The sequence below is a fragment of the Anarhichas minor genome, unplaced genomic scaffold, assembly GCF_050575085.1.
Source record: "Anarhichas minor isolate MPS153535 unplaced genomic scaffold, ASM5057508v1 ptg000040l, whole genome shotgun sequence".
NCBI lineage: Eukaryota > Metazoa > Chordata > Actinopteri > Perciformes > Anarhichadidae > Anarhichas > Anarhichas minor.
In genome coordinates, this window is record NW_027466486.1 from 15,181,431 (window position 1) to 15,200,694 (window position 19,264).

General features: G+C 43.4%; 1 protein-coding gene across 2 annotated transcripts in view; it reads right to left on the reverse strand.

Annotated features, from left to right (window-relative positions):
• Positions 1–19,264, reverse strand: part of adck1 (aarF domain containing kinase 1) — a 60,432-nt gene that overhangs the window by 23,351 nt on the left and 17,817 nt on the right. For both annotated transcript variants that reach the window (XM_076108111.1, XM_076108110.1), the window contains exons 4-5: positions 13,978–14,181; positions 2,823–2,981 (exon numbers count right to left, since the gene is read on the reverse strand). In XM_076108111.1, coding sequence (XP_075964226.1) covers positions 2,823–2,981; positions 13,978–14,181 — 363 coding nt within the window. The remainder of the gene's footprint in view (positions 1–2,822; positions 2,982–13,977; positions 14,182–19,264) is intronic.

Genomic DNA, 19,264 nt, shown 5'->3' on the forward strand with positions numbered 1-19,264 from the left:
ATACTTCTTGTCTGTTGTGAAAAAAAGATGTCATGCAATTACTGACTGAGATGCTGGACCACACCAGTCAAATTTCAGCTTCTTCTCATTGGCTCTCTATCCATGCCGGATCAGACTTCTGATGACTTCAAATATTGTAAATGGGCAGTCCCTTTCAAACCGGTCTGATCTCCTTAAAAGGTGCAAGATACGAAATTGGGAGAATTTTGATTGCCTCTAACAGTGTTTACCTGAGGGGGAACCGGATGGTGGGTGCTCGGATTGGTCTTATCAGCTGTATCCGCCCTATGACAGCAGCGCAGAACGGTAGTTGCGAGCTAGCCAGTGGGACACGCTCACATGCACTAAAACCACGCGCTGCTGGCCGGCTATGTTAACAAAGAAAATATGTGCAAAACACCACAGTATATAAAGGCAGCAGACCCCCGCTGCTGAGCCATCCTTTTCTTCCAATGACTGCCTACCTCCACTGATTGAGTCATCGCTTAAAGAACTCATGTCCCGGCCTCATTGCTGGGATGGATCTTCGTCATGCTTGCTTTGAGTGCCTTGGCATGGACCACACAGAGAGCGTGTTCAACAGCCACCAGCCTGCCTGGCCTACCGGGCTCTGCCCAAAATTTGAAGCCAGCAGCTGTGGGTTAACTTCCGACATATCACTTTTGACGCTACACTGCAATGAGAGCCAGATCAAAGCCCTTGAAACATGTGTCTGTTCATCCTTGACTGATCTCCAGACAGCAGGGATGACACACAGTGACACAAAGTCACATGCTGCTGCATGTTCGAGAGAGCAGGTGGTGCGTTCACAGACCTCATTGCCGGCTCAGCCCTTTCTATGTCGGCCCCCGATGGGCAAGTCTCCTGTTTATGGCGGGTCTGTTGGTGGGAGACAGGATATCAGTTTTCTGAGCCACAGCTGGTTGCTCGTCTTCCAACAGTTTCATGTGTAGTGGCGACGCAACTGCGTTTTAACACAATGGATGCACAGGACGCTGAACCGCTTTATTGCCTCCAGTTTTGCAGCATCCTTCCCCCTTTCAAGGAGGTCAAGTAGGTGAATCTATCCGCCCAGGAGGAGATAGATTACCTCAGCAGAGATCTGGGCCTTGTTCCAAAAAGAGGTTGTGTCTGTTGTCCTCACTCCCGATAAACAGCGGGAGTTTTCCTCTGTGTACTTCCTGGTTCCCAAGAAGATGCAGTAATTTAGACCCATTTTAGATCTCCACGTCCTAAAAAGAAGAAATGCCTGCAAGACGTTACATATGGTGACCATCAGGCAGTTGCTAGAATTGGTTCAGCCAGGCGATTGGTTTACCATTGTCGACTTAAAGGACACATACTTTCATGTCGAAGTGGCTCAGAAACACAGAAAACTATTGCGTTACACCTTCCAGGGGATAACCTCAGGCTGCCATTCGGCTATTTCTTGGGCCCCCGCACCCTCGGCAGAGGGTGTCTACACGGCCCTGCAGTCACTACATCACCGTAGCATGAGGATTTTCTTTTATCTCAACAACCTGATCGTCATAGCCAAGTCCAGAAAATGGGCTTTGTTTCACATGGCCCAATTGATATTACACCTAACCAAGTTGGGTTTCACAATCAACTGGGTCAAGAGCAAGCACCTACCACACCGGGTCCAAATCTGCTTTACCACCTCGGAGTGAAGCCTCCACTCGTCTGGCAGGTGTCCGCCTCTGGACATGAGTTAAGCACCACTGTTCTCCAGTCCTAGAATGTGAAGAGCCTTCAGAGACAACAGGTGCTCTGAAGCTCTACCACTTAGCCACAGTCGCCCACAAGTATGGTTAAGGTGTATGGCTCATACACTGCCTATATCTCAAGGAGGTTCATGTGTGGACCAGACACCTTAACCATACATGCATGTATGGAGAACAGAGGTGCTGACCTCAAGTCCAGAGGTGGACCCCTACCAGACGAGTGGAGGCTTCAGTCCGAGGTGGTGAAGCAGATTTGGACCCGGTTTGGAAAAATGGAAGTTGTTCACCAACCGATGCAACACCCACTGCCTGCTATGGTACTCCCTGTCACAGCAAGGGAATACACCCCTGGGCGTAGACCCATTTGTTTCAAGAGGTGGGGGCAATAGGCGCACTGCCCGATATGGGACATCCTTTCTAGGTTTGACTCCTGAGAGAGACTGTCTGAGGAATGTTTGTTTGTCTGTACAGGTTGTGCAGACCATCCAGGCAGCTACAGCGGGATCTACCATTGCCTGTTACAAGGCAAAGTAGTCAGGGTTCCAGCGCTGGTGCGAGAAAAGGAGGCTGGATCCCCTGTCCTGTGCAGTTGTCTATTCTCTCCTTTCTGCAGTGTTTGGTTGATAGAGGGCTCATTCCATTGATGAAGTGTATGCAGCAGCGATTCTTTCCAGCCACGAGGGCTTTAGAGACAGACTGGTCTTTGGCCACCGTCTTGAGAAGCTTTGTTGCTCCTTGGTAACCATAGTGGGGCTACCCTCCAACGTTCCCAGGAACTTAAGGAATTCTTTAAGGTCAATGGGTATATAGTTGGATGTTTTTTTTTGTCTTCCAACCCATGCGGGGGAAAGGAAGGCAAAGTTACATCTCCTTTGCCCACTTTGTGCCAGTGTCAGCAGCTTTGTTCACTGGGATTAGTGTCTTGACTTGTCCGTTCAATCTGTTGGACATGTTAGCAAAAATTCCATTTTTTGCCAGTAGCATGTTGTAGAGATAGAATAACATACATCATATTTGTGGCCAGAGTATCAGAAGTCTGTCTCTCAGACAACCAAACACTTCAATTATTTAAAAGTAGAATAACAGACACAGACTCACCTCAATCATCGCAATGTCCTTGGAGCTCTGTCTCTGGACTTTGGGGTGTTGGACCTTGATGGCCACTGTCCTCCCATTATGCAGCACTGCCTTGTGGACCTGGGCTAAAGAGGCTGCACCCTGAGGCTCCTCCTCAAAGGAAACAAATAACTCTGACAGCTGCAGGAGAGAGATAGGGATGAAAAAGTAAAGAGTGGGAGGGAGCAGAGGGTAAACAGAATGATAAAAAAGATGGATGGGAAAGTGGTATGGAGTAGATAGTGGGATAGTGGTGGGGTCATCAATCTGATCATCTCAATTTACAAAGCTATTATGAGATACTGTACAACCAAAGGAAACTATAGAAATTACAGACAGAGGTGTACATGTGGTTATAAATGTGATTCATTCTCTCCATTCTGCTTTGGCCAAGTATGGATTTGTTATGTTATGACAATAATACACCAAATCAACTGCAACAAGGTGAACCGATTGATATACAATGCTGCAATGATAATGGTTGTATGAGGCTTGTTTTTGAGACTACTGACCTGAAACCAAACTGACTGAGACCAAGGTGAGGGCGACTGAAACCGAGTTAACAAACCAGATGAATATCGTTTTTTTTTTCAATACACTTTGAATACTGTGTCTTCTAAAATAGTGGTCCTTGTTTAACAGTAGAGATATTATTAGAGGGACACGCCTTCCACTCTTATTAGTATCCTCTATCATCATTTAGGAAGAGGCCTTCCTGTTTGTTGTTCTCATCCTTTTTAATTTGCTGTAAAAAGAAACTCAACACTACCGCCATGTCTTCTTGTATAATGTATTTCAGTATAATATACATATTCATCAGTACAACAACAAGTCATGTTGTACTCAACATGCTGCTGCTCTTTACTTCAGTTTTTATTACAATTAAGTCAGCAAGGAACCGGAGAGCTAATGCTCTTTGAGTTGCCGGGAGGCTTTTAATGTAAAACATACGTTCAGGAATTCATGACTCTTTACCGACGGTAGCTTGACAGTGATTGAAAAACAGCACAGTGGAAACTACTTTCAACCTTTCTTTGTTTCATTGTACCGGCTTTTATTTGAGAATTTGCAATGTAAATTTGAAAGAAGAAACGTAGCTCTGTGAAGAAAATAACGCATTGCTCATTAATACGACCAAGGCACTGACTTCTTGAGGTACTCCTGTAAACACAGGGGACATTTGGGTACAGTATAGAGAGAGAGAAGCTCTGTTGAATGGCAGGTAAGCTACCTTGTTAATCGTGACACACATTAGGCCTTTCTCATTTCCCATTTTGCATATCTTCGATTCCTTTCCTCAGCTTCTGCCCCCCCCCCCCCCCCCCATCTTAGACCCTTCCATGAGAGATGCGAGCACAGGAAGCTAGGAAGAGACGCGAGGAGAGAGGAATTGAGGCAACAGGCATTAAACAAACGAGACATCGTTGCCTCAAAGCCATCATTTTAAAGAGACGTCAATTGAGAGAGAGAACGTTTTGATTGAGCAGCAGCTGTTCAAACTTGTAAACATCATGTCACCATTACAACAGTTGAATTGGATGTACATAATTAAAAAAAACACTATAATAATAACTATTTATAAATCACCTTCAAAAACAGAGTTTACAAAGTGCTTTGACATTAAAAAGCAAAGCAACAGAACGATAGAGATCTCGACAGTGAGGCAAGTACTATCAAGATGAAATGCCATTAAGGCATGCGGTTAGAAAAGAGCCTTACAGGCACGTAACGAACTTTGAAGGGCAGAAAGTTTGATCATATTAAATAACTACAACTTATGAATACAAAAAGAACAGTTCATTTGTAAAGTCGTGCCATGGTTTGAGATTAGGCAGATGCTATTAGCAACCAAGTGTCAGAAGACAACAATGCTATTTGCACCCGGCCCGAGGATACAATAGATATATGTGTATGTGTATACTGCTGAAGGCTATGTAGGTTTCTACTAGGGGTGCAACGGATCACAAACCTCACGGTTCGGTTCGGATCATTTTTCGGATCAACAAAGTAAAGGGGAGGAGACAAATATAACTTTGCTTTCCATTTATTAATTAAAGAACACTTAAAGAAAAGAAGTTTGGGCTATAATCTTGCATATAAACAAAAATATTCAAAAAAAAAAGTCCAATTTGAAACAAAATGAAATAAATAAATAAAACATTCAAATATACTCAATTCTGTTAAGTTTAAGTGCAACATGAGGTATGTTGATACCCTCGTCCTTTGATCAATATTGAAAGAAAGAAACAGCCAGTGAGCTAGCTTACACTGTTTACACTGAACTGAACTGCTCGGCAACAACTTGACAGATTTTGAAATCCTTTGTTTTCCACACCGGAGTGTCCCCCGTCGCTGACAGACGGGATGGTCTCTTCATATTACATTACATTACAGTCATTTAGCAGACGCTTTTATCCAAAGCGACTTACAATTCAGAGTCTATCACATTTCTACACCGTAGGCACAGCTACGGGAGCAATTTTGGGGTTAAGTGTTTTGCTCAAGGACACATCGACATGCGACTAGCGGAGCCGGAGCCGGGGTTCGAACCGCCGACCCTCTGATTGAAAGACAGCCCTGCTATCCACTTAGCCACAATCGCCCACATATGTCCTCATATGTGTGGACATGCCGATGTATTGCGGGTGTCGTGTGTCTTTCTCTTTAAATAACGCCTACATACCGTAACGCTTTCGTCCACCACCCTTATCCGTCATAAGTTACAGGTTAAGACAAAATGCTCCCAAACTTGCGACTTAAATGACGCCTGGGGCTTCTCAAGTTCCTCCGCTCGCCATGACTTCCGCCGTTAAATGCTTTTAACCTGCTCCGTTCACGTGAACACACGACTGTTTCATACCTGTTCACTGACATTCTGCATTGATATTCGGGGACTTGTTACTTGAAAAGGAACAGCAGCAGTAAAACTTTATTACACACTATGATGATTAAATTATAAAAAGAAAAGGAAAGAAATACTCAATTGATCCGCGGTTCACGAGTGATCCGAACCGTGAGGGGTGATCCGAACGGATCACGGACACCACTAGTTTCTACTGAACCAAGAGGTTTTGTTGCCTGAACCTAACCTTAACATAACTAAACGGGTTTGTTCCCTGAACCTAACCAAGTGGTTTTGTTGTCGTAACCTAACCTTATCCTAAACTTAAAATGCTTTAATTTGGAAACCATTGGGAGAGTTAAAAGTTAGAATTGATAAGCAAAATACCTCCCTTGTATAGAAAGGTTTAAACGGTTTGAAATCGGCATAAAAAACATCATAGAATAGGACATGAAGGTCTTTCATTTTGTATGATCTCTCACCATTGTCTTTTCAAAAGATTGATCTTAACAAGTCATTCATCCTAAGACTCAGACACAGTTCTTAAAGTGAGAATGTTCAGCATGTGCAACCATTTTTGTTTCAGCAGTCTCAGGAGTTACTACCGTCACATCATAGCAACAAGGTCTCGCGTTTGATTTAGCATTTCTCCCTGTGTTTAGGTGAATTTCTCCATGAATTTGTAGTTTCCAATATCAAAAAAGTAACGAGTTGATTTGTGCTGCCAGCAGAGTGACCCTTCTGTTGGATCCAGTTTTGTCAGGCAGCAGTCAGATAGTGGAAAAGCAATTCTGGTGACAGAGGAGGAGGTTTGAAAGATCATTAAGCTGAGAAAGGCAGAGGCTCCCAGTGGGATCAAAGGAACACTTTGAAAAGAGTGTTGGGATCAATGGAGTCCTGTTGATGTGTCATTACACTCAAGCATCTCTTACTATTCCTGAACACAAGTTAAATGCTAAGTCTGGCAATACTGCTGACCCAAACCGTGGGGATGTATCCAGTAACAAGGACTGTGTGTGTGTATCAAAGCCTGATATATCTTCTTCCTCTGTGCCATACACCTCCGCTGCGGACATGGTGTCACACAGACAGCACTGCTGCTACTGCCTGGCCTCAACACGGCATTTTTTCATTGTCTGTTTTTGCTGAGAAAAACTAGGTGACCCATGCCGAAACCTTAGATGAGCCGCCAGCTGCCGACCCATTCTCACTCCCAATGTGTGAGGTAACGCAGCTTGGTCAGTGCACACACAGGACTTACGTCCAGGAGTTTGGTGTTCTTTCCCATTGCCAAACAAAAAGCAACCGTTGACATTTTGTCCCGTCATTCGTTAGTGTCGACCTAGCAGTCAAGTTAAAGACTGAAGTTTAGGTGGCTTCGTTCACGACTGTTACAACAAATGCTGCTGTGTCTTCTTTCTTACTCCTAACACAGGAGCAAACACGGTCTACTAGTTTGTTCCACACTATACATTAACAACGGGAACAAGCCATCGTAGCAAACAAAGCAAAGCCCCGACAGTGACAGAAATGGGAATAAAACGAGTATACTGGGAAGAGTGGGAGTCAGAAAAATACTCTGGACCCTGATACCGACCACAAGGACAATGTGCCGTTTTTAAAAGCTTTAATGTGATCCGCCTTGGTGCTGTCAGAGGCAATCTGTATTTATTGTAACCTTAACATACTGGCCGATGTAAAGATGCTGCCCACCCACAAAGCTCTATCACAGGACTGAGCATTAAGCCCCCAGTGTGCCCTTTGAGCATAGGTAGTCCCTCATTAGCCTCCACTTATCTCTGTGGACACACAGAACACACACACACACACACATAACTAGGTGTGTGGGTTTGAAGGTTAAAGAGGCTTCCCTAAGGACCTGGAGTCATTAGACCAATAGAGCAGTATTCGTTGGCTGCTTTACAGCCTGCAGCCTCTATTCCCACACAGTGCATCACCTTTATGTACTTTAAGTATGTGGAGTTATTTTCAGCACTGCTGATTCTGGCTTTCACCAGACAAACCAACAGGAGGATGGATCTGGCTCAGGATGAACCACTAATGCACTCTACTTAGGGAGAGATACCAGGAGAGCAGCAGTGAGGATGTTGTGCCGTCACAAAAAAGAAATCTGCCGAGGGTGACTTGGTTCGTGTAACAATCTGGAGCACACACCTTTGATCAGTAAAAAGAAATGCATATGAACAGAAGAGCGGGAAAAAGCCAGAGAAGGTCAGAGCTTCAACCATTTGTCTTTTACTCAGTTTGTAAGAAATGGTTATAATGTTATTAGTATTATCTTACTCCATTTTTCATATGCAACTTGATCTTTGAAGTTATCAGCCCACAGACTGCAAACATCTGCTCCATGCAGCAAATACCACGTAGTATCTACTGGTGACTACATTTATAACTCTGGACCCCTGGAATATTTTATACAGATGGGGAACAGTTCACCAGAGGTATGGCAATCATATCACAATATAAAGACTAAGGCCTCTTACTGCCTCATCTAGCACAGTCTAGTCTGTAGCATGCTTAGCTAGTGTTGCTTTTGGCTGGGAGAAGGACTTCCTTCATATTCATACTACTGTACCGTGGGGGGAATTCCCCTGCTGTTTGCACCTAGTGAAACATAAAAAGAGGCTAATTTGAACACGATGTTGGCCCATCGGGTGTAGAGGCTGAACATGCGCCCTGTAGAAGATGCCATCGGATGATGAATTATGCAAGCAGCATGGGACCCTGTGTGGGAACAGCTGAGTTATTCATTATGCAAATATGCTAAATGGAATGAAATTGTCTGCAGCCAGCAGCGTCTACCTGCTACAACGAAGAGCATCCAATAGGATCTGACATGCAATGAGCTCTCACCGGTTAAGGAAATGTGTCATTTCTCAGGTGGGCTTGTCACTTTAAGCAGCAGCGTGAAATCTAAACATGAACATTCTTGATTATTTGGATAACTTTCAGACACAGTAAAAAAAAAAAAAAAAAAAAAAAAAAAAAAAAAAAAGGAAGGTTGGCACGGTCATGTTAGCAGTGTTTGTACTCCTGTAGTAACCCGTGCCTGGCCTGTAGCCTCTGGTTCATACCACCCAATCACTGCTTATGCTAATCTCAGCAGTGGAGTTAATAAACATGGTAATGTATGCACGTGGGCCTGGCTCCCAGAACGTAGACACGCAGTGAAATACGTTCCCTGAAATGAGTTATGGCACAAATAAAACGGCCCCCGAGGCCTCACAGTCGGATTGCAACACATCGGTGTCTGTATCCGTGCGGCAAGGTGGCCATTTTGGCTGCTGGCAGCCGGCCACAGCCCCAGCTGGGTGAAGACACATTAATCATTACAGCACAGAAGAGAAGAAATAGGAGCGATTGCTTTATTGAGAAGAGGAAATCAAAGTCTCCACTCTAACGTCCCCGTCTAACTATCTAAATATCCGTCTCAGGGTCTGGTAGCAGACCTTCACTCCTAATTCCTCCTGTTCTATATTTGTGTTTCTGTGTGGTTTGCCCCTCCCTGTGTTTCTAGTTCTCCCCAGTCTGTCTATGTCTGGTCTTCTTTCCTGGTTCCTGTTCCCTCTGCCTGCAATCGGCTCATCATCCCTCCCAGTCTACACACCTGCCTCCCTTCAGCTCATCTGCAGCATCTTCTGCTGCCCCTCATTCACTCCTCGCCAGATAAGAGGATCATCGCCCACCTGCCAGTCTTCGTGCTCGGCCTGCCTGCAACCCAGCCCAACACTCCAGCTCCAGCACCATTACCCCTGCTGCTGCTGGATCTTCATTCCCTTCCACCCTCATCCTTATCCCCGTTACAATAAAAAACACGTCTGCGGTCCGTGTCCCAAACATCCTTGTTTTTGGATATTCGGATCAGTTTTGATTTGATGTTGTTGATGAAGAGTCATGTCACACTCCCTGAAGTACTGTTTTCATCCACAATGGTAAAATGGTAAATCCGATCCTGCTCTCCCTCTGAGCCACAGTCGCCCCTAATTACTAATTATTTCAAATCATTCCTTTTTGCCATGTATTGAACATGTATTGCTACCCTCACTGGAACTCAACACTTCCTGCACAAATGTTTCATACGGAGCGAGGAATGGATGGAGATGTAGGTTAAGCACAATGCACCATGTGAGCTATAGCACTGGTACATCCATCCCTTCACCTCCATTCCAACAGCTTTTTGATTTTGATTATATTGTACCTGGCCTTTATCAATGCGTCCTTTATAGTTTTGCGCGTATTCATGTATCTGCACTCTGCAGTTAGTGTATTTGTAGCGCTCATAGGTGTTGAGCTTCATGTAACATTTTATGTCACTTGTCAAATGTTGCAGTGTTATGTGAATGAGGTTTTTACACAAAACCAATAATAACCCGCAGCTGTGGCGTCATAATGAGGTTATTAGGAGGTGGTTCAACTGCAGTAGGACGGCACTGAAGGCCCAGGAATAAAACACACGGCCCGCCACTGATTTATATAGTATATAAACACTGTATACACTATATACACTGACAACTATGTGAAAGACAACAGAACATGATCTTATTTCTAAATGTCCTTGACACAAAGCAAGGCTGCAGGTTTGTTCTTATCATGATCTTACATAAAGAGTCAATTAAAAAGCTCTAATTAAAACAGCACTGATAATTTAAGCAGGAGAATCCAGTCTGACCCATGTGGTTACAAGACATAACACCATCAGTGGAAAAGTTCCGTTCCATGCTTCATTTGTTGGCTTATCGTGGAGAAACGTACTGCCACTTCCTGCATCATGTACACCCATGTACATGTACATGTACAGATGTCCCCATGATGCACTCGTGTTTTCTGTTGGAATGTGTCAGCAGCAAATAAGTGCAATATTTGGCCTGGAAACAGATTTTTGGTAAAACAAGCTGTCCTTTCAGCAGTCTCACTGCAGAGGGGAAATGACAGCCAGAACTCAGGCAAAGCTCCAAATCCATGCACAGTGGGGATGGATATACCACCACAAACGGTGCTGAAAACAGCACGCCACTACTCACTGCTCGCTACTCGTATATATGAGAATATCCAGCAGACATGAGAATGCATACACATGTGGGAAAAAAAGAGGCAAACGGAAATGATGCTGAAGCTGCTCTCCTGACTCCAGAGCTGCCTGGCACTGCTCATCAGTGTCACTTCTTCTCCTGCCACTCCAGAGGGGAGGAGGGCTGATTCACTCTGCTGCCCCTCTTTGTAGACAGAGGAACTATATTACCGTCTTTTTCAAGGATAATGACATCCCGCACAGATACAGGAAGAAATCATGCTGAATGCACACCTTAATCTGAAATACACGAGGAAGAAAGAGGAGAACATTCTATCGAAGTGGCTTTGAGTTACAGGGGAGCAATTTGAGTTGAATGGGATTGCAGATTAGATTCATCTTATTAGCACATTCCACCGCTTTCTAATTGTTTTATATGAGACCTAAGATCATGTATGCCTTCCATTACTGCCTAACTTCCCTAGAGAAGTGTTTCACATGTCAGTATGTGTTGTTTCTATCATTACCACCATCTCCCCAGTAATGCTGTAGCCAAGGCGTGTCTCGGTAATACTGGATGCTTTCTGTTGGCCAAACGTTAGTTAGTTAGTTAAGTACTTTTCAATATATTCATGGTGCACGCTGAACGCTGAATATCACCTTAATATCTATATTGACCTGGGTTATTCCACATAAAGCAGCCATTGTGAAATGGGTTGTCTATGGTGTAGACTCACCAGTACGTCTCTAAACTCTATACAGACTGAAGACTATCTCCCTGGTTTTGTTGCTAAAACTGGACGACACGGTTGTAGAGTTTTAAAAAACCGAACCAATCCAAAGTGTTGAAGGTGGCCCTTCATAGTGGGGCGGAGACGTACAGAAGTCACAGACACAAACGGCTCCAAACGGAATTGGACTCGCGGTCGCAGGTTTTATTCCTTTAGAATCACCGACTCCTCTCCCGGCAGAAACATGTTACGAATTTGGCGTTTTCGACGTTAGTGAAGACTTCAAAACCAGTGTAGTGTGACACACAATCAAATGTCCTGAGTGTGTTCTCTGTACGTCGATGAGAAGAAATGCACTAGAAACAAAGGAAGAAAACGAAAAAAAAAAAAGTGTGGAGTCACACAATTGTACTATTCTGGAAGGCTGCTCAGCCTCAGTGGTGAATGCATGTCTTGAGAACAAATGTATGGGTCTGGCCACTTCCTGCTTTGATCAGTATCTCCTGTGTATGCCCCTCCAGTTGCACACAGATGAACTTAACTCTAGTGCCATCTAAATAAAACATCTACAACAAAATCAGTGATTTGCAACACCAGCCACAATGACCAACACACCCAGACAGTAAAGGTTTAGCTACCTTGGTATAAAGTGCAGGGCAAAATTGCAGACTGGGTCTGCGTCATGTGGGGAGCAACATGTTCACTGGGGAGTGTGTAGCAGAGGGAGAAGACCAATGTACTGTGTCTGAGTGACAGAACAATTGCCTGGCCTCCAGCAGGCTCTAAAAGGCTGCCGTAAGAAGTGCGCTCTGCACTAACAGCAGCGTTAAGAGCTACATCAGGAGTATGGCTTGGTTATAAAATGAAATGAGGACAGAATGTCAGACATACCTACTTCTGTTTTTATTTGCCCTTTCGTCTGCTTCCTGTAAAGAGCACATGCTCTTACCTTCAGAGAGAAAGACCGGAGTCTGCCATAAACAACACTCAAACTAAAACCCCAAAGAAATACAAAGATAAATGAATTCAATAAATACAAAATAAAAAAGCATACATTTAACATTACTGCTATGTCTTGTCAGAGAGAGAGAGGCCTACATGTAAAAGGAAAGCCTAGAATATGTGTATATTACAGTCCGCCGTGTCCCGTTCACTGCTGTGAACCTAATTGTTGCTGCTGTAAGCAATAGTGTCACCCCTCACCGCTGGGCTTTACTGTGTTTACTACCGGTGAAAGGTCCAGTGCCGCGCCCGCTGAACTCTAAGTTTGCCAGTTGGGTTTCTGGGTGATAAAGTTGCAGTTACTGTACTTTATTGCGGCGGTGAGGATCGACTGCTTTCCTCTTCTTTTCATACACACACACACACACACACACACACACACACACACACACACACACACACACACACACACACACACACACACACACACACACACACACACACACACACACACACACACACACACACACACACACACACACACACACACACACACACACACACACACACACACACACACACACACACAGTGTGTTGAGCGCAGTCTCCATTGTGTGTCCGATTCCTCCTTTAAATAATTGCAGCCACGCTGCCATTTTGGAGCCTTGCGTGGCCTAACCACTCACATGACTACGTCCGCCATCTTGTTCTCTGTCTCTCTTTTCCCCTCCTGCCCCTCCGATATCCACACACACACTCCTCTAGTCACCTGCTTGCTTGTTGCTTTTAGATATAGTGTGCTTGTAATTGTATCATAGACGTTTGTTGATTCACAATACTATTATGATAAATACACCCTGTTGTAGTTTTAAGGAGCAGCTTCTGTGATTATTTTGTGCATGTGTTGTGGTAGCTTTTTTTTGATGGTCAAGGGCTCAGATTCAACCCTTCACTGTTCACTCTGAATGTGGAATAGTACCCCTTTATTATTAATCTATGTTAATAATCCGATTGATATGAATCATCTTATTAATAGCAATCATTAATTTTGTATTCTTGCTAATAACCAAACCCGCTTCAGCACAGCTGTACTGATTTGAGCTAATTAACTTATAACAACAAATAGGCCGAATAAAACTAATAGTTGTTTGACAACTAGGAGATATGTTCATGTCACATGAGATCTACTTCAGTTTTAGGACCTTTACACACTGTGGGCTAAGGTGATTAACCTATTAAATATATTTTATTTGAATAATTAAACATATTTTTCAAACAATTGTTTTAGTCATAAATGCTTTCACGCAGACACAAATATTACACGGAAACAAAGCAACGTTTTTTAAAATTAGCTTGATTTTTCTGAGCTCTCGCACAGCAAATAAAGGCATCTACTGATCAGCCTGTTCTAGACTGTCCAAGTAATCATAGGAAACACTGAAGGCGCGACAACGGCAACCTGCAAGTTATTACATACAGAACAAGACAGCACTGTGAGTGAGGAAGAAATAAAGATGATGAAGAGTCGGTCTTGTGCTCCCCTGATTCATTTCAGAATCAGAGTTGTTATAGACCCAGACTATCTGAACTTACCTCCTTGCCGAGGTCTTCTCTGATGACTTGCTGGATCTCCTCTATACTGCTTTGAGGAGCTCGGCTGTGGAGCACCTTCAGCGTGGAGGTGTACTCCTCGGGCAGCAGGAAGTCCAGAGCACCGATGTGCTGGCCCACCTTGATGAAAGTGCCCCGGTTGGCACAGCACAAGTCTCGCAGACGCTCCGCGGATCGCCGGTGCACCTGCAGGCCAGAGAGAGGATACAGAGGCTCAAGGACTGCAGGGAAAATCAAAATGGTTCTTTCTGTTGGCATTCCGACAGGAGATGTCCGACATGCAATTTTAACTTTGGCTGTCTATGGTGTCTATAAAACTATTCATGATCTTAGACCATGCTTCACTGAGACAGCCCTCTGAAAAACAACCAGCACTGGTTTGTACAACCAGCTTAAAGGACGCATATCTTGCTCAATTTTCAGCTTCATATATGTATTTGATTTTCTACTAGAACATGTCTGCATGCTGTAATGTTCAAAAAATACTTCATTCTTCTCATATCGTCCGTATGCATATGCCTGTATTTAGCCTCTGGCTCAAAAGCTCTGGTTCAGCACCCGTCTCTTGAAGCCCCCCGTCCCCAAAAAGACCAGTCTGCTCTGATTGGTCAGCATTTCTAGGGGCTGCCCTGTCTATGACTGTCTACATGGCACCATGCAGCTGGGGATCCACTGTATGTTTAAAAGCCATGGAAAAGGGGCATTTTGCATAATATGTGACCTTTAAAGCAACTTGCTGTTGCACACAGATACAAAGCAGGAGATAGTTGATTGTTCTAATTAAAGAGTGAAAAGATGAGGGAGAAGATCAAGGATGGATGTGGGCTTTGAGAGCTTGGGAAGACTCTAGAACCTGGTCTACAAACAGTCCTGTGAATCCTGTGGGGATTTCCTGATTTCATGCAACTTGTGTTACAGGACTGAGGAAGTTAAATCGAAATAACAGTAATCTCAAATAACAGGGTATGGTCCAGGAGACCAGGAGCAGTGAGAGGGCGGTCTGATGGCTCATGAGGCCTGGTTCAGTCTGGTAAGTCAGGAAGGGACCAACACAAACTCTTGGTTGGCAATAAACACTATTGTGCGACATATCTTTGTACGTTGGAACATTAACAGAATAAACTATTCATGTTCTATAAGGCGAATAACTGCTCGAACGAAAGCACAACTGCAAAATGAATTATGTCTGTATGTATGAGAGGGACATAATCAAATGACAGACTTTTTTGATTATGGGCCTTGGGCCTTGGAGTGTGTGTGTGTGTGTGTGTGTGTGTGTGTGTGTGTGTGTTTGTGTGTGTGGTGGCCCCGTCCCGTCTGTCCCATTACAACCAGCTGGAAGCGATAATGCTTATAGAGAGCTCATCTCCTGAGACCAGTGCAAATAAAAAGCCGTGAAATTAGCTCCCCTTAACCTCTGTAACCCCATCTACACACACCATGAATACCCCCCAGCACACACACACACACACACACACACAATGGTCCCACTGGACCATTTGACAGAGTGTCATCTGGGCAATGATGACAAAGCAATGGCAGAAACAAGTCACCAGAGACCAGCAGATGAGCCTTTCTGCTTGAAGATGCAGCAGGAACCCGTTTTATAAAGACACTCATGTCTGACCGTAAGGAACCGTAGCGGTTTGGTAGAACCATTATCACACAGAAAATTGTGCAGTCATTTATACAAATTAGATTTCCAATAAATAGCTCTTAAAACAAAACTATTCTATACAAAGTCAATCCATATCTTTGAAAGATAAATCAATAAAAACGTTTTTTCTATGAGGGCTACGTGAGGATTAAGATACTTCTGAGATAATGAACTGTGATAATCTCACAATGCTGGGAATATCAATTGAATCTGAGAAAGAATCAAAGTCAGATAATAGGAAAAGAAACATTCTGATTTAGATCTTCTAAAGATCGTTCTGAGGGTAAGCAAGCAAAATGTAATTCATAAAGTAGACTCCTCATTCCTTCCTGTTTGACTGATTTACATGAGAATAGATTGTCTAACATGTTTCTCTGGCTTTAATCATTTCTGTACATCAATTCAACACGAGTCCTTTTATCCAAGCTGTGTTCTCATCCTCACATTTTACAATTAAATAAGTGAAATCATTCCAACTTTTGATCTGAAAACATGTTTTGACCTGAAACTCATTTTTGATCGGTTATTCATATTGTGTGCAAATGAATGAAAGTAGACTATTATTAAAACTAACTGAATGTGTTCTGTTAGTTGTTTTTTTGGTCTTTTTAAAGTAATATAAAACAGTAAAACAGTTTATTGCTCAAGGCCCAAGAGTTGATATTACAAATAATGGGCAATGCAGAAATAACTGCTTATTGTATTTTGTCAATTTTAGAGTTGTATGACAGGATTCAAATGAAAATTATGTTTATTATTAATTCAATTTTCAATATTTTTAATAATTATTTTCATTATCGTACAAAGCATTATGGTATTTTTAAACAAATAAACACGCACGCTTCAACACTGAATGAGTACGAGCATTTTTTGATTTGTGTATTTTTAAATCCACTATTGACGCTACCGAAGATGACTTCTCGTGTCACGTTCACTTCCTACAGAAGTACCTTCTCCTCTTCACAACTGCTGAAGGCTTTTGGGGGGTTTTATGTTGGGAATAGGGGAACAGTGGTAGTTGTAAATTATTTTGGTCCTTGTTGACAATAAAAAAGGGGGCAGGCTGAAGATCTAGCTTGTTAAACCGACCCAATAGACAAGAACACAACAGAGAAACTAGAGAGTTCCAAACATTTCACACTAATTCCTCAGCTTTATATGTGTTGATCCACTAATTCTGAGACATTTCTTTTATTTGCATAGTGAACTACACATTTTTAATTCCTTGTATTAAACATACCTGTTCCCCTTAATTCATACCGGCTGTCTAATTTCAAAGAACTTCTGAATGCAGTCAGGAAGCAAATGAGTTTGTGCTTCATACATTACCCTAACCCAACTACATCGCACCATTTTAAAAGGATGACAGATAATAAATAGTGCTTCATCATCTTTCTAAGAACACGGGGATTTCATGAATCTGACATGTAACAAATATAAGAACAAATTTAAGATATTGTTGAATGAGGCCCAACTATGATTACTATTATGAATAGATTGTTAACACTGTCATCTGTTTGAAAGACATACTAAACAGAAAACACTGAGCTCTTTATTGAAATGGTGGTGATCTTTAAAGAGGCAGCCGTATCCAGCCTGTTATAGGTTTTGTCTCCAACTGCAGAGGAATCATCTCAGTCTTCAGGCTTTGAATGAAATGAAGGGATTGTTTGAGTAGCTACGCTCTACTAAATAAATCAATGACAAAAAGATATCCTCATCAATAATGATGTGTTATCTCAGGCTGAGCACCAAACAGCCAGACCTCCCGAAGTCACGTCACAGCCGTGTGTGTGTGTGTGTGTGTGTGTGTGTGTGTGTGGAAGCTGATCAGAATCAATTGTGCCATCGGTCTGCCCACGGCTCGTAGCCTAATCATCAGATTCCCCATCACTCCCCTCTCCACCCTCTTCCAGTAATCAGTGTGCTTTGTCTGAAGGAGGCGGGCTCACAGCTTGAGGATGACATCACCATGGCAATACTGCTCGCTGTCAGCCCGAGGGGTGTGCTGCTCTGTGATAGGCTCACGCTGGCCTCCGCCCACCATCTCCACACAATGCGCTGTCCAATCAAACGGGCTGCTAGCGAATTGGACACACAGGTTAATTTGTGGCACAACACAGAGACACAGGAGCCGGGTACAGAATGCCTCTGGGTATATCTATACTCATCCTCTTCACACAGTTGGCAAGGGCAGTAAATAAAATGCTAGAGGTGTGTGTGTGTGTGTGTGTCTGGAGGGTGGTGGGATGATGAGAAAGGGTGAAAGAAAAGGAAGCTAAGGCTAGAAAGACAGGAGAAAGTTAAAACAAGGAGAGAGTGTGGGGGGGGGGGGGGGGGAAAGACAAAATGGAGTGAGGAGTGGAGGAAGCAGAAAAGATGGGAAGAAAACAAAGAAGGAACTAAGTCTGGACCAACGTTTCTTTCATTTACCTTTCATGCTAAAATGGCAGTTTGTAGTTAACATTAAGAGCTGCAGTTGTGTGTGATGAGAGGTATGTAAAGAGAAGTTCTGTCAGTTCAGGGGGGGGATCTTGATTTCAATTATCGGTGGCACAATTTGATGAAAGGAAAGGGGTACGTACTATTTTGCGGCTCTATTAACATTGGGGAAAAGTAGCTTTTGAGCGCGTCCGTCTCTTTTACTGTGTGTGGGGTCGCAAAGGTCCCGCACCGTCACAAAAATTGTAATTTGTGAGCCACTGGCTGAAGGCTAATGGATGAGCTGCAAATAAAGATAAAGGACACATGAATAAAGTCAGTGAGCCATTCTAGACGATAGCAAATCATTATTGAGACAGAAACGTCTGCTGGGCAAAAGATCAGCCTTCACACTCAGCTACCTGCTTTGTTACAATTTGAGTGTCTGTGGCGATCCAACTAGTGTTAACGTTCACATCGCAGCCTGTTGCTACGGTGCTCTTTAGAAACAAGCTCTCTGCACAGTCCCCCACTCTCCCAAGAACCCTGCAAGGCACCATGACTTTCTGAATTGCATTATGAAACAGAAGGTCACTTTCTGACTGAATAAAGAAAGAAATAAAGAGGAGAAGAGCTGCCATCAATTGCAAACATTTTACAGTCCTCTGCCTCTATGAGAATGATGACAGGATACTTCTTCTGTGTTCTTATTTTTGAATCCAAAAGGCGCCCAAAGGCTCACCTACAGTGGAGAAATCCAGCCCAGTCATTTCAGAACTCTGGGTTGGGACCCACCGGTGGGTTGCAGGAGATGTTAATAAGGTCTCATTTGCACAAATTCTACCGTTGAATTCCTCACATAGTATTTTAAGTAGATGCATCGATTGAAATTTTCTTGTCCGATTTTGACTTCCGATTTTTTTGAAGTCTGCCGATTTACTTTCTAAGAACTATAATTGAGAGCAAGGCTCCAGACTAACAGACTAACCGCCCTGCCCCTGATTGATCCCACCTGTGTCTCATCACCTACACCTCCCCAGTGGATTGAAACCCTGTGTTCCCCCGTCTCTGTGCTAGTTCGTCTTAGTCCTCCGCGTCAAGTTTAACAGTGATTTGATTCCAGATTTGTTTGCCTGTTCTGACCGAACCGCTGCTGTTGAGTAAAGACTGTTGTGACTACACCGTATCCTG